Below are 14,004 nucleotides of genomic sequence, written 5' to 3' on the forward strand. Positions count from 1 at the left end.
TCTTTGCTTCTCTCCTGTTTTGGGGGTTCTTTTATATACCAAACAAATTATATTCTAACTTGGCAGCTTAATTTGCTGGAACTTTTTTTTTTTTTTTAAAAAACTGGTATTGTTAGTATAACTGCTAGAGCAATTTATCCCCAACGCTCTTTGCTTGTTTTTGGATGAGATGTTGAAACTTGAATTTTTTGTAGCCATAAATCTTTTCTAAACTTGTTATATTGTACCAATGATTTCAGGCCTTTTTTTCTGAGGGAAGGGAGGGTATTGCACCTTTTTATGCTTAGAATTCTCAACTTCATCTAGCCTGAATGCAAGTGAGCTACTTGAACTTTTAGACACTGCATTCATTATATTACTATGTCACAATGAATAAAATATGCACAGCATTTACCATAACACATAGCTAGGCCAGTGTGACAGTACTGTATTATAAGTTGAGGGGGTCACCATATTTGAGTTTGTTTTAACTTTAAAATGAGTATATTTTCCTATTTTATATCTGATAACTAAATTATGGTAGTTGTGTGGTAATTGCTTTGACAGATAGAATCTTAATGGTGCTCCATCTGATCAAAGTTGAGATATATATATATATATATATTTAAAGAGATGGCTTTATTATCCCTTATTCAGTACAATGGCTTAATGTTAGACACTGTTTCTGCAGGATGAAACAGATATTGAATTATATGGGTATTAAATTGTAACCTTTTCTATCCAAATGCTTCACTGGTAGATTCCACATCACTGTAAACCTGACAGATGGGTAGTTCTCAGTTCTGCTTTAAAAAACAAAACAAAACTGAATACATCTTATTCTCGTTCTAGACTGAAATGAGTAATGTGTAATTCTGGTGGGGTCCAAAGTAGAAAATAGTGGACAAAGATAATATGGGAAGTATTTTAAACGTTTAAGTAAATGTTCTGCTCTGTGAATATGTAAGTTATAGTATAAAGATTATTCCATCCCATTTATCCCCCTTAAAAATAGTTTACAATTGGTAGATCTGCATATATATATATATATATATATATATATATATATATATATATATATATATATATATAAGAGAAATTCACCTAAAACTGCTTTATTAGAGCATACTACTCACTTAATGCTTAAACTGGACCTGGCTTTACATTCTTAATGTATTTTACTTATTCTCTTGAAACCGAATCTCCTTTTGCTACTACTTAAATCATTTATGTATATCTGGTAAATTATGACCAAATTTGTTGTTAGATTGCATACAGTAAACTGAAATATACACTTGGTACACTACAGAATTGTTGTGCTTTTTGTTCGGGTTATTTTTTGAGAAGTATTCAAGTAGACCTATTCAGTACTTCTGTTGAACTTGGATCAATAACCTGCATTTTGAGAGCTGATAGCTTAACTCTCTGGTCAGTACTGTTTCTTGAATGTAGTTGTTTCTTTCTATCCCAAAACTTGTTGCTGCTTTTATTGAAATAGACAGTGAAATGTTAAATAACTTAAGAAATTGTTGACTTGTCCTTCAGAAAACCACCTGATCATTCAGTTTTGACAACAGTTCAATTACTATTCAATTACTAACCATTTTATAAATAGAGGCAGATTCCCCCCCCACACACACACACACTCTATTAAAGTCACACTTGCTAGAAACTAGTTTATTTTACATTGTTTTTAGCACTTGGTAGAGCAAGGTACAAGTGTTTATAAACCTCTTAATTATGCTGAACAACTTATAATCATACATCATCTAGCTCTTTGTAAGAGTTCTGTCAAACACAAAAGCCTGAGAATGTTTACCCAATTCCACAAGACATACCAAATAACAATTTTAATTTGGTTATTAAACAAAGCAGCATGGCTAAAGGATTTGTTCCTGACTCTCAGTTCTGCTGTGGGATTGTATATACTGTATTTCAAAAGCCTGACTTTTCTACCAAATTTTCTAGAAAACAAGTGGAAGAACTTGTATTGTGTATAACTTGCTTTCTTTGAGCACTTGGGGCAGTGGCAGAATATTATATCAGGAATGGTACCAACCATGTGAGATTTGAGGAACTGGGGTGCTGTGACAGTTACTAATTTCCTTCTCTTGCCATCTTCAGGGACTAAACAACTAGAAATGATAGTAATTGAAGGAACTTCTGATGTTAGTTTCTTCCCTCTTTGGCAGGTACAGGCAATCTTAACTCTCCAGCTGTTCCTGAATTACAACTCCCATCATCCCCAGCCACAATTTATTATGGCTGGGGGTAATGGGAGTTCAGCATCAGCTGGAGAACCAAGGTTGCCTACTTTTAAGTATCATTCAGTTATCAACAGTTGTCCCTTTGGGGCTTTTTAATGGGAACCAAAGTTTGGAAGTAGGGTGATGATGGTGACTAATTTCATGGATGTTTTGAACATTCTTACATGCCACAGAATACCATGCAAGTTCCATTCCATCACTTAGAACTGATGACTAATGATGCTTACTTTGTTTAGTGAATCCTGAAAAATTCAGAAGATGCTTTAATTAACAAAAAGAAAAATTAAAGCTAAGTCAGCCTCCAGTAAGCTGAGTGCCCTTTCTCCTTTAGGTTGTGACTGAAACAAAAGATTTGGTTTAATTAATCTCAGAACACTCCTTTGTAGTAATTAGTCCTAGAAGAACTGTATCATGGTATAAAGTGCAATTTTTCATCTAAAGGGACTATTTTTTAGAAAAATGACTTAATTACGTACTTAAAATAGGACAGTCAATAACTGATTCTCAAACTTGGCTCATAGATTCACTGCTCGGTGTTAACATACTAGAGAGCTCATTTTCCATCATTCTTTCTGCAGAGTAGAGGTCTTCTCACCTTCAAACTTCAAATTACTGAGGTCACTGGACAACGTATTAACATGACTATACAGAAAATTGATTTCCTTTTCCTTTTCAGAAATCTGGGTAATGGAAAAAGACATGTATTAATCCTGTATCTACAATAAAAGTATGTTAGAAAGAAAAAAAATCTTCATAGTTGGAAGACTGCATACACTGAACATGTTACTCTTGCTGAAAAGAATGCCAAAGGATATTCTAATAAGATTAGGAAAGGGGGGAAAATTGTTCCTACATGTGATACCCTATACTGGGGCTATTTAACTGCAGCCTCCAGCTGTTTTTGGACTCCAGCTCCCACCATCGCCAACCACAGTGGCCAATAGTCAGGGATGATGGGAGTTGTAGGCAGACATCTGCAGGAGGGCTAAAGTTGAGTAGCCCTGACATGCACATTAGTGTTCAGTGAGAATGAGATACTGTTCTTTCTTAAATTTCTAGGAATTAAGTCTGCCAAGATATACTGAAAGTGTGTAGATAATACTGGCTAACATCTTTGTGCATACAATTTGGCATGTTTGTGTGTGTGTGTTTTTACATTTTATATCCTGCTCTTCTTCCAAGGAGCCCAGAGCAGTGTAAATTCCTCCTCACAACAACCCTGTGAAATAGGTTAGGCTGAGAGAGAAGTGACTGGCCCAGAGTCACACAGCAAGTATCATGGCTAAATGGGGATTTGAACTTGGGTCTCCTCAGTCCTAGTCCAGCACTCTAACCACTACACCACATTGGGGAGTCTCAATGCCCTCCATGGCTTCTTGTCCTGCCCCTCCCCTTGCCTGGCGGTACTGCACACATGCAGACCTTACGTGCATGTGTGTCAACACTTAAATGATCCATACTCTTCTGAACATGCTCCCACACAACACATTAGCAGCCCCACCCTGCCCCTCCACTAGGCATCTGACTCCATTGCCTCAAACAGTATGGCATCTTAATAAATGGAGCATATGCTTTAGATTATGTCAGACCCTACTTGGTTAGACTTCAGGCATCTGACAGAATGGTTTCTGGGCTGGGTCATGCTGCCTTTAAATTTACTAGATTTCTTAGCTTTTGCCAATCTCTTTGCAGCTGGCTAATATGGCTGTCCCTTTGGAATGTGCAGTAGCAGTTGGTGTACAACAGATTTGGAAGAGAGTGTCTATCACATTTGAATCTCTCTTTAAGGAGCTCAGGTTGATACTTCTAGACTTGCCCAGGTCGTTTGAAGAGTGTGTATTATTATATATTATATACAGTATAATAGATATACTGTATGAGGATTTTAAACTGGGCTTCCTACAACCAAACCCAGTACTAGCTTTGCACACATTGGTTGGAAAGACAGCCTCCTCTTAGAGCCCCTCTAAAGCCATAGCTTTCTAGGAGAGTCTGAAACAGTTAAATTCTTTACTAAGGAGAACTGAATGCTGTGACCTATGTAATTCAAGTTAAACAAATATTGTCTGCTTCTAGTCATGAGGAGGGACCCAGTTATGTAGAGCATCCTGAAGTACTGTGCCTCTGACCACTGGAAATTCTAATTCCCTATTGGCTTTTGAGATTTCTACATCTGTTACAAAAGCTAGGAACTTGCTTAAGCTTCATAGATGCTGAATTCTATACTTGACCATTTTTGTGCTTGCATTGTGAACATACATTCATCATACAATCCTAACCACCCCTGGAGTACATCTTTCTGGTAACGAACCATACAACATCTCTTCAATTTCTAAAATTTATACAATTTCTACATTTATACTCTAATCTTTATGAAGGAGAAAGGCAATTGGACCGCCATTTCAGAACTGCTTTACTTACCTGTTTATGTAAGTAAGAAATATGTTCAACTAAATGAGTTTTTTCTAATTGCAGCTTGGAATTTTCCAGTTGAACTTTAGAGTGACACCTTTCTAAATCTGTTAGTTGTGACTGAAGCAATTGCTCATTTTGAGCCACAGTTTTCTTTTCTTGCTGTAGACAAAATGCCTATTGCCAAAGATTTCAGTTAGCACTTAATGTATAGATGTAGATAAAACATTGCATGCATCATAGGCTTCTTCCTATGGTTATAAAGGTAAACAAGTAACTTCAGTGATCTGAGCACACTGACAACCACTGCTGTATTGCTAACTTCAGCACTAGTGAATTGTGAGGGCTGTTTGTTTTAATAAGATCCAAAGGCCTGTTTTTGAATACACTTAGTCTTGTGAAAAACCAGTTTAACACTTGCTGTATCTTTTTTTAAAAAAACATATCTCTGGAACAATTGCAACAAGCTTCCCACAGGCCAGTCAACTTCCTTAGTAATTTTTTTTTAAGTACATAGGTCTAATTGTGTAAAACCTGTACTTATTAGACTCAATGAGCTGGCTAGATATTAACATGCTCCTGAGGACTAATTGCATATAGTCTGAAGCATGGGTGGAACATAAGATTCCATCTCTCTTTCATGTTTTTCTCACCTTTCTCAAAAAGCACTCCTATGGTTACTGCTAAAAGCATGGTAGGTGCTTTGCAAAAATTAGGAAATAAATGCCCAGCTGCCTTACCAACTACAGTATTTCCTACTTTGGGTTTCACAGACAGCCTGATATCATGCAACTAGGAAGGCTCAAACTCAGGCTTGCAAAAATGTAAAACATTACACAAGAACTTCTCCATAGGTCTCTGCAAGACTATGGTTGGCATGCTATAGTGGGAAAATGCTCATGTTGTTAAATAATCAAATGAAAAAAATATCAGGCTTGATAAAGGTGATAGGTGGGAGGAGAGATCTTGTGATAGCAAGCATGACTTGTCCCCTTTGCTAAGTAAGGTCCACCCTGTTTGCATATGAATGAGAGACTACATCAGTGTTGCTCTAAGGCATGTGCATGTACACAAGCACACAAGTTCTTTGATGTCTGCTCAGTTAATTGTAGATTCCACTCAGATTGAATCAGGAAGGTCTGACTCAGTAAGTATATGGTAGCATCCTATGTCCTAAAAAGAAAAAAATAGTAATAGGCAGTAGTGAAAAGGCAGATAATTGCATGCAAAAAAGCTTTGAAAAGAGGCTTTTGCTTGGACAAAAGCAAGTACTAGTGTGAGATTCCTCAATTTTCATACTAGTAGAGCATTATGATTACCAATAATATTAAATATATTAGACTTTGGGGGAAATTGCTGGTGTAAAGCTATTATACCCCACTGAACTCTTTCCCATTTTGGAGAATTATAGCTATATCTGTTAGCAACTTGATTGTCAAATCCTGTCCTTGTATTTTCATTTTCAAAAACTGGAACGTGCTGTTGTCACATTTATATTGTACCAATGCAGCTGGTTTAAAATATGAGTGTGCAGGCTCACCTGCTCCTGAGCCTTAAGAATTCTCTGTCTTTCATCCTGTAGTTGGGTCTCCAGGTAGGTGAGCTTCATCTCAAGTTGCCGTGTCCTCTCCCTCCCGCATGCTAGCTCAGATACCCTTCTTGAATGGGAGATACTTTCCTCCTCTCTCAGCTGTCTCTCCTATAGCATTTGCAGATGGTGCATTAGCCAATCCGACTGTACACATAATCACTGAGTGACACAGCACAGGCAAGGGGATGGCTGCCAAGTTCCTGCCCACTGTTTCACTTCACAGCAGTAACTTAAGCATACTTCATTCTTCTAGTGTTAAAGGCCTTCCAATTGCTTAACATGAAGAATGCACTATTCATGTACTACAATAGAACAGTCTTGTAGTGAGAATTGAACAGTTCCATGTAGCTTTCCTGATCTAGTCTGAAATGGGTATGCGTATTCCATGGTGACACCATCCACCCATGAATATGGCATAGTGTTGTGAAACTACAGGTGAAACTCGGAAAATTAGAATATCGTGCAAAAGTCCATTAATTTCAGTAATGCAAATTAAAAGGTGAAACTGATATATGAGAGAGACGCATTACATGCAAAGCGAATTAAGTCAAGCCTTAATTTGTTATAATTGTGATGATCATGGCGTACAGCTCATGAAAACCCCAAATCCACAATCCCAGAAAATTAGAATATTACATGGAACCAAGAAGACAAGGATTGTAGAATAGAACAATATCGGACCTCTGAAAAGTATACCGTGTACTGTGCTTGATTGGCCAGCAAACTCGCCTGACCCGACCCCATAGAGAATCTATGGGGCATTGCCAAGAGAAGGATGAGAGACATGAGACCAAACAATGCGGAAGAGCTGAAGGCCACTAATGAAGCATCCTGGTCTTCCATAATACCTCATCAGTGCCACAGGCTGATAGCATCCATGCCACGCCGCATTGAGGCAGTAATTGCTGCAAAAGGGGCCCAAACCAAGTACTGAATACATATGCATGCTTATATTTTTCAGAGGTCCGATATTGTTCTATTCTTCAATCCTTGTCTTCTTGGTTCCATGTAATATTCTAATTTTCTGAGATTGTGGATTTGGGGTTTTCATGAGCTGTACGCCATGATCATCACAATTATAACAAATTAAGGCTTGACTTATCTCGCTTTGCATGTAATGTGTCTGTCTCATATATCAGTTTCACCTTTTAATTTGCATTACTGAAATTAATGGACTTTTGCACGATATTCTAATTTTCCAAGTTTCACCTGTATACCTGCACCCTGTGGCTCTGTATCTGGTTCTTTGGCACGGGGAGGAAGCATATTATACACAGTGCAGGTAGTGCTTTCCTCCAAATGAGCAAAGTGCTAGAGGCAGAAGCAATGCTATATAGATGTGACATTACCTGAGAACTATGGTTCTTCCACTTTGCTCTCCCTTTAGTATCTTAGCAATTGCTGTAACTTGTGCTAAAACAGCTACAGAAGTATGCATTAGTTGCCAGATCATGTTCTGGTCTAGGTAAAGCGTGCCATCAAGTTGATTTCGACTCCTGGCGCCCACAGAGTCCTGTGGTTTTCTTTTGGTAGAATACAGGAGGGGTTTACCATTGTCTCCTCCCGTGCAGTAGGAGATGATGCCTTTCAGCATCTTCCTCTATTGCTGCTGTCCGATATAGTACCAGCAGGGATTCAAACCAGGAACCTTCTGCTTGTTAGTCAAGCATTTCCCCCCTGCGCTGGTCTACTTGCCCTATAATTACTGTACTACAGGGAGAACAGGGATGCACCACTGTTCTCAGGTCTGGGGACAAGAGACTGACCCATAGGAGACAGATTAAGGGAGTGGTAAGCTTTTGCCAGCCTTGGCCCATGCTAGTGTTCCCATCTGAGGGTGAGTAACAAGCTTTTCCATTTACACCAGCCCTGGGATTTGTAAACCCAGTTCAGTGAGCTGATGTTTTGGCTAATGTAGGTAAACTACTCTTGCAAAATACTTAAGCCTATCTGGTTTTTCAAATATATCCATTTATCAACCAACACCGCACAAATTAATGTTTTCCAACCTGCATAAAAATACTGGATTGGAAGACATCTGACTTTTTTCTTAAACTTTTGCAATATAAGACACTGAAGACCAGAAACTAACATGTTGCGTAGCAAACAAAGACTTACTCTGCTTAGTTGTCGGGCTGCTTCAAGTACCTGAGCTTGTAAGTGGCCATTTTCCCTTGTTCTGTGTCTACAGTTTTCTGCCATCTTGTTGTGTAAGTATTTATCCTCATCAGCTGAAAGCTTTTTTTCTTTGAGCACTTGCCTGAGTTTTTCAGCCTGTTCACTAGATGTAAATAATTTCAGATGTCACCTCACATGCCTAATCTGGAAAACATTTGCCACACAATTACATATTGTCAAGTATTATCACGTTTACTTGCCCTTGTCTGAGCAGAAGCAGGATAATTCTAGGTGTACATGCACTTGACATGTGAACAAGGACTGCTGTACCCAACTCCAAGCCACTCCAGAGGTGGCAATGATGAGCCTTTAGCTCTTATTTGTCTCCATCTAGAATGTAAAGGTTGTAAACATTCTGAACATGGAGCTCATACTGCAATTGCATGTGTGCGTGCGCATACACACACGCCACAAAGTGTGTACAGTAAATACTAAATTCTTCCAAAAGTATTATACCGATGAAATTCTTACTGTATGTTCATACCATAGTTCTTTAGCAATATGCTGTTGTGTAGACTGGGAGCTCCTCTGATGAAGTAATGCCTGCAGCTGTATGCATTCTGATCTGCTTCTTGTTAGCTTCTCTTCCATGTCTTGATGCTGCTGAATCTGCTGCTGAAGCTGAATAAAGCCCACTATAAGAGTAACTGCTAAACATTCCCCTCCTCCAGGTTTTTACTGTTTTGATTAAACGCTTCTTCTAGCAAGAGAAACAGTCACAGGCATAGCCTTTCCAGTTACCGGTTTATAGAGCAATAAAGACACAGTTATTCATTTCTTATACTGAACCCAGGTGGCTACCTTCCAGCTTCCACATCTATTGTGGGGACATTTTCCTAGCATGGGATGTGCTGTGTTTTGTGTCTGGGACAAATGCAGTTCAGCAGCTACTGACCTTGATCCTGCAGGAATCATGATCAATTAGATGTTACACCTAGTGGTTGCTCATGTTCATTCACAGAGACCTGTAAGTGCACTAGCCATGGTCAATATCCTGCCCTCCTTTCTTTCTGGTGAGATAAATGAAACCTAGCACTCTAATTCAGTGAGACTCACCTCTTGAGTAAACATGCTGCCTATGGGTGTGAACCTAGTTTAACTGTCAAAGCTCTGAATATGCTGGAAGGCATGTAGCAAGACAGAGAATGATTAGAGATCCCTAGTTTCCAGAAATCCTCAGATGGAAAGTAAGAATTAAAGAGTTCTGATTTTTAAAAATAATAATAATAATAAATCAGGGTTTTGATTGTACAGAAAAGCCTATTGTGAACGTTTTCCAGAACTGTTTTTGTTAAATGTGTGTGATTAAAAATAAATAAATATCCTGAATAGCTTAAATCAAAGCACTGAAATATAGGGAAGCTGTAGACTAAGCAGAAAGGTATCTTCAATAGCAAATTCACTTACTTCATTGCTCAAACGTAGCCTCTGGCATGACAAAGAATTAATCAGAAGCCTGCATCTTTTTCACCAATAAATTCTAGTCCAGTGTTAAATAGTCACTGAGCTCTATATGACAATTTTCTATAGCAAATACTTTTTTGGAAAATATTTTTTTACTGAGTTGGAATGGCTTGCCTGAGTTTCCAAAAGATGGATCTTATGTTCTTTTTCCTTCACTGCATTTACAGTCTGCTGTACTTCTTGCCAAATTTTTAGAAGTTCTCCTTCTTTGTGTGAAACATCTTGGATGAAGATATTGACCAGTTTCTTTAGCTTTGTAGCATCCTCCATCAATGCCAGCTTTTCTTGAGCATTTGCATCTGTGGGAAATCATATTCATATATTAAGTCTTTATTGTAGACTTTAATTTTTTTTTTCTGAAATGAAAAAATTATAAGTTCAAAATTATATGGTTCAATATTATAAAATACATCTGTGTTTAAGGCTTCAGTCCTACATATACTTATGTCCCATTGAACTAAGCTGGAGTTATTTTCAAGTCTACATGTTTAGGACAGGGCTGTAAAACTTTGATGTGCAGCTGAGTTCTCAACCAAAGTATGATCTAAGAACAAACATATTTTGAGCTGCTGCTGTTAAAGCAGCTTCTTATGCAATAGTACAGAGCTTGCTAAGATAATTATATTACTCCTTGTTAATCTGTATAGAAGTTATTTTGGTTCTTCTATGACAAAGCTTTATAGAAGTTTGTCTTTGCTCTTCAGCATCCCTGTAGATCCTAGAAGTAAGCTATAAGGCAAACCATCAGGGTCCCATCTCCTCTCATCTGTCTACCACTTTCAAATGAGCTTTGGTCAGAGTTGGGGGTGCAACATCACCAATATGACCTGAGGCGGGGGGACTTAATTTTGATAGAGAGTAAATGGATGTTGTGTAAAAAGTATAGAGGACAGTGGAAATTTTCCCCCTGAACAAGCACATATAGAGTATCAGAGAAATATGATGGAATTCTAGAAACTCACATTTTTTCACATTCATCCTTTGATTTAGTTCCTGGTGCAAGAGTTACAAAGCAACCTCCACTAGTTGCATGAAGAAAGGTATTTTTGCCTAACTAGTTGTGCTGGAAAGTGAATGAGGAGTCACATCTGGATTTCACTGAAAGCAAGCAGTAGGGCTAGATAGCACATATTCTAGTGGGGATCCAACAGAGGCTTCTAGTCTATCAAGTTATATGCACATAGAAGTGTGCTTATACAGGACTGAGGAAGTAGTTCATTTTATCACTGTTAGTGCCAATTTATAGAACTGTAATGTTCACAGTTGACTCCATGCCTGCTCACCTGCATGTGAAACTGTCATTTGAACTGCTCACCATGAGAACCAATTCCTTAAAAAGGAATTAGAAACCACGACTGGTTGACTGTGTCATGCAAAATTACTCATCATGGGTAAATGCCTTTGCATGGAATTAGAAACCACTATGGGTTGACTGTTATATTCAAAATTGTGGGTCATGCTCATGATGGATGAATCGTATGCTATGTATGATTAGATCTGGTATGTTATATATATCTGCTGCTTCCATAAAAGAGAAAGGCATGGCCATATACAAAAGCCAACCCAACATCTATTCATGTTATAAAAATATCCTAAATGTAAGGATACAGATGACAACCAATTAAACAATTATTTCTTACCAGAGAGTGTTTGAAGATGTCTGCGTCTCGCTTGCATTTCAGCTTCAAGTATCTTGGCATTGTTTTTCTTCTTTGAAATGTCTATTTGAGCAGCATTTATTGTAGTCTCTAATTCCTTTAAAATATATACAGTATATAAATTAACCATTCAATTGTCCTTATTTTGGCTGAAAGATAAGGGCTGAAGCCCAATAATACAACAAAATAATAAAGGTTAGGCAGTATGCGACCCAATGTGATCTAAATTAGTCATGACTAAGACCCAAAGTGCCTCTCAATTTGAGCGCTCTTTCTCACTCAGTGACTGAACATCTCATCAAGGAGATTCAAATTATTTCTAACTTGTGCCATTTATTTCAGTGGTGCTTAGTCATGTCGAACTAGTTCATATATGACCTAGGGTAATTTAGTAGTACACTTTTGTTTCTGATCCAGTCCATGAAGAAGGAGTTGCAACTCAGATGGAAAATGCATGCTTTGCATGCAGACAATCCCCAAGTTCAAACCTAGGCATATTTAGGTTGGGCTGGGGGGAGGACCCCTGTCTGCCAGACAGCATCCTTAGCTAGACAGACCAACGATCTGATTCAGTATAAGGCATTGTGTATATGTTCACTCCCAGGAACTGCACATGCAGCGTCAAGGACTGGATGCACAAATCTAGCTCTATGCTCAGCATACTTAGCGGCATATGGGTCTCAGTTCAGTAGGCTTCTGCATGTGCATTGCTCACAATGGATACTGGAGCAAAAATGTCAAATGTAAAATATCTGTATGGAAACACGCTCCTCATTTTAATGGCATGATAGTGTGCTGTAATAAAAGGGGGCTATTTAAGGAGCAAACGGGGAGCGATGGTGGACTGAGGAGCCTCGGTACAGCTTTGGCCTGCATGTTACTGTGGGCAAACCACAGTAATACAGCAATAAAACCAGAAGGCGAGAGATGTTCAGTCACTGAAAGAGAGAGAGAGAGAGCGCTCAAGCTGAGAGGCACAAAGTCTATTCTCACAAGCATCTTAACCCAGACTAAGCAGCCCACTCTGGGTTAGGCTGCTCCTGTACAATGCCAAGACCCACATAGATCCTTGCACTGCCTAACCCTACTTTTTACCCTGGCTTTTAACCAAGGTTTAAGGGCACAAGTGCATTCTTAAACCTGGTGCTGGGGTTGTGGGTTGGGCTGTTAACAGCCCAAGCACACATTGGTGCCTAGAGTGCCCGACTCATGGCGGTATCCTCCAATGTGTGGTACATTGGCAGAATATCCCAAAGCCAGGACACATTGTCCTGGCCTCCAAAGACCTGCGCTTCCTGGAGCAGCATGAATCGTGTAGGTGCATGGCAGCGCAGCAAAGAAGAGAACAACAATTACCTAGGAGAAACTAGGCTCATTCTTGCCCGCCCCCCATGCTCCTGGTTAAATGAATAGCCCTATAGTAACATTTAAGCAACCAGCCAGGCAAATGGCTGTCGGAATTGAGAGGCCTTCGAAAGTTCATGGAAAGTCATTAGGAAGGAGGCCAGACAGGTTTCCCTGGGCAGTAGTTCAGGGCTACAGTACTTTGGCCCTCCGGCTCTTTTTGGACCACAATTCCCATCATCCCCAGCCATAGTCAGGAATGATTAGAGTTGTAGTTCAATTCTGCAGGAAGTCTGTAGTTGTGCAGCTCTGGTCTAGTTCTACAGACTAGATGCAGCCATGGAAGAGATCCCTCCATGTAACCCTGCCTCAGAAGACCATGACAAGGTACACAGGAGGGCCTCCACAGCTGGTCTTAACATACACACAGGCTCAGATGGAGCTGCTGTAGAAAGGAGGTTCTAAAAACTCCTCATAATGCATGCAGAACCATTTGCTCAGAGACTTTGAGTCCTGACCTTTAACACTAATGAACAAACAATTTTTAAAACAGACTTAGTTCTGATAATGTAAAAAAAAAAAAAAAAAGACAAGAAACACCCTAGTAAACACTTAGGAAATTACCTTGATTTTTTGCAATATTTGTTCAGCTTCTCTCGTAAATTTGGGTTGGATACTGGTAGCTTTTTTAGCCCTCTCTCTGGTTTATGGCACAGAATTAAGTCAGATTTGTTTGGAAGACCACATCACTATGCTGCTAACATTTTTCACATTAATTCTCTGAATCAATAATAACTCTGTTTCTCTTTCTCTCCTTTTTTTTTTGAGAAAAGACCATCTCTTAAGAGATTTTATAATTTCTGCAGTGCTAAGGATTGCAAAAGTCAATACTACTTTTTCCCAATTCAGATTCTATCAAATGGGGGGGGGGGAATAGAGTGGGGCAATCCAGCCAAAACCTAGCACCATTAAGCACCACTGATTTCAATGGGAGAGTTAGCATGGGACTCAAATGTCTTAACTTTGGCTAGCCAGCGTGGTGTAGTGGTTAGAGTGCTGGACTAGGATTGGGGAGACCCGAGTTCAAATCCCCATTCAGCCATGATACTAG

At 39.0% G+C, this 14,004-nt stretch overlaps 1 protein-coding gene across 1 annotated transcript; it reads right to left on the reverse strand.

The window, feature by feature from the left end:
* Positions 1-1,641: 1,641 nt before the first annotated feature.
* Positions 1,642-13,592, reverse strand: LOC128323393 (protein Hook homolog 2-like). The gene is made up of 8 exons (XM_053246430.1): positions 13,518-13,592; positions 11,532-11,646; positions 10,006-10,190; positions 8,912-9,048; positions 8,368-8,530; positions 6,199-6,357; positions 4,668-4,835; positions 1,642-2,926 (listed from the first exon to the last, which is right to left on the reverse strand). The coding sequence occupies exons 2-8, from the start codon at positions 11,566-11,568 to the stop codon at positions 2,810-2,812; spliced, it is 966 nt and encodes a 321-aa protein (XP_053102405.1). The 5' UTR covers positions 11,569-11,646; positions 13,518-13,592; the 3' UTR covers positions 1,642-2,809.
* Positions 13,593-14,004: the final 412 nt, after the last annotated feature.

Source organism: Hemicordylus capensis, chromosome 4 (assembly GCF_027244095.1).
Source record: "Hemicordylus capensis ecotype Gifberg chromosome 4, rHemCap1.1.pri, whole genome shotgun sequence".
NCBI lineage: Eukaryota > Metazoa > Chordata > Lepidosauria > Squamata > Cordylidae > Hemicordylus > Hemicordylus capensis.

What these genes read in the sequence shown, in the direction of transcription:
- LOC128323393 (XM_053246430.1), bottom strand. Translation starts at nt 11,568, where the DNA reads ATGCAAGCGAGACGCAGACATCTTCAAACACTCTCTG. An exon ending in ACATCTTCAAACACTCTCTG is followed by an intron (nt 10,191 to 11,531) that starts GTAAGAAATAAT and finishes GATTTCCCACAG; the next exon opens with ATGCAAATGCTCAAGAAAAG. An exon ending in TTTCTTACTTACATAAACAG is followed by an intron (nt 2,927 to 4,667) that starts GTAAGTAAAGCA and finishes TCCATTACCCAG; the next exon opens with ATTTCTGAAAAGGAAAAGGA.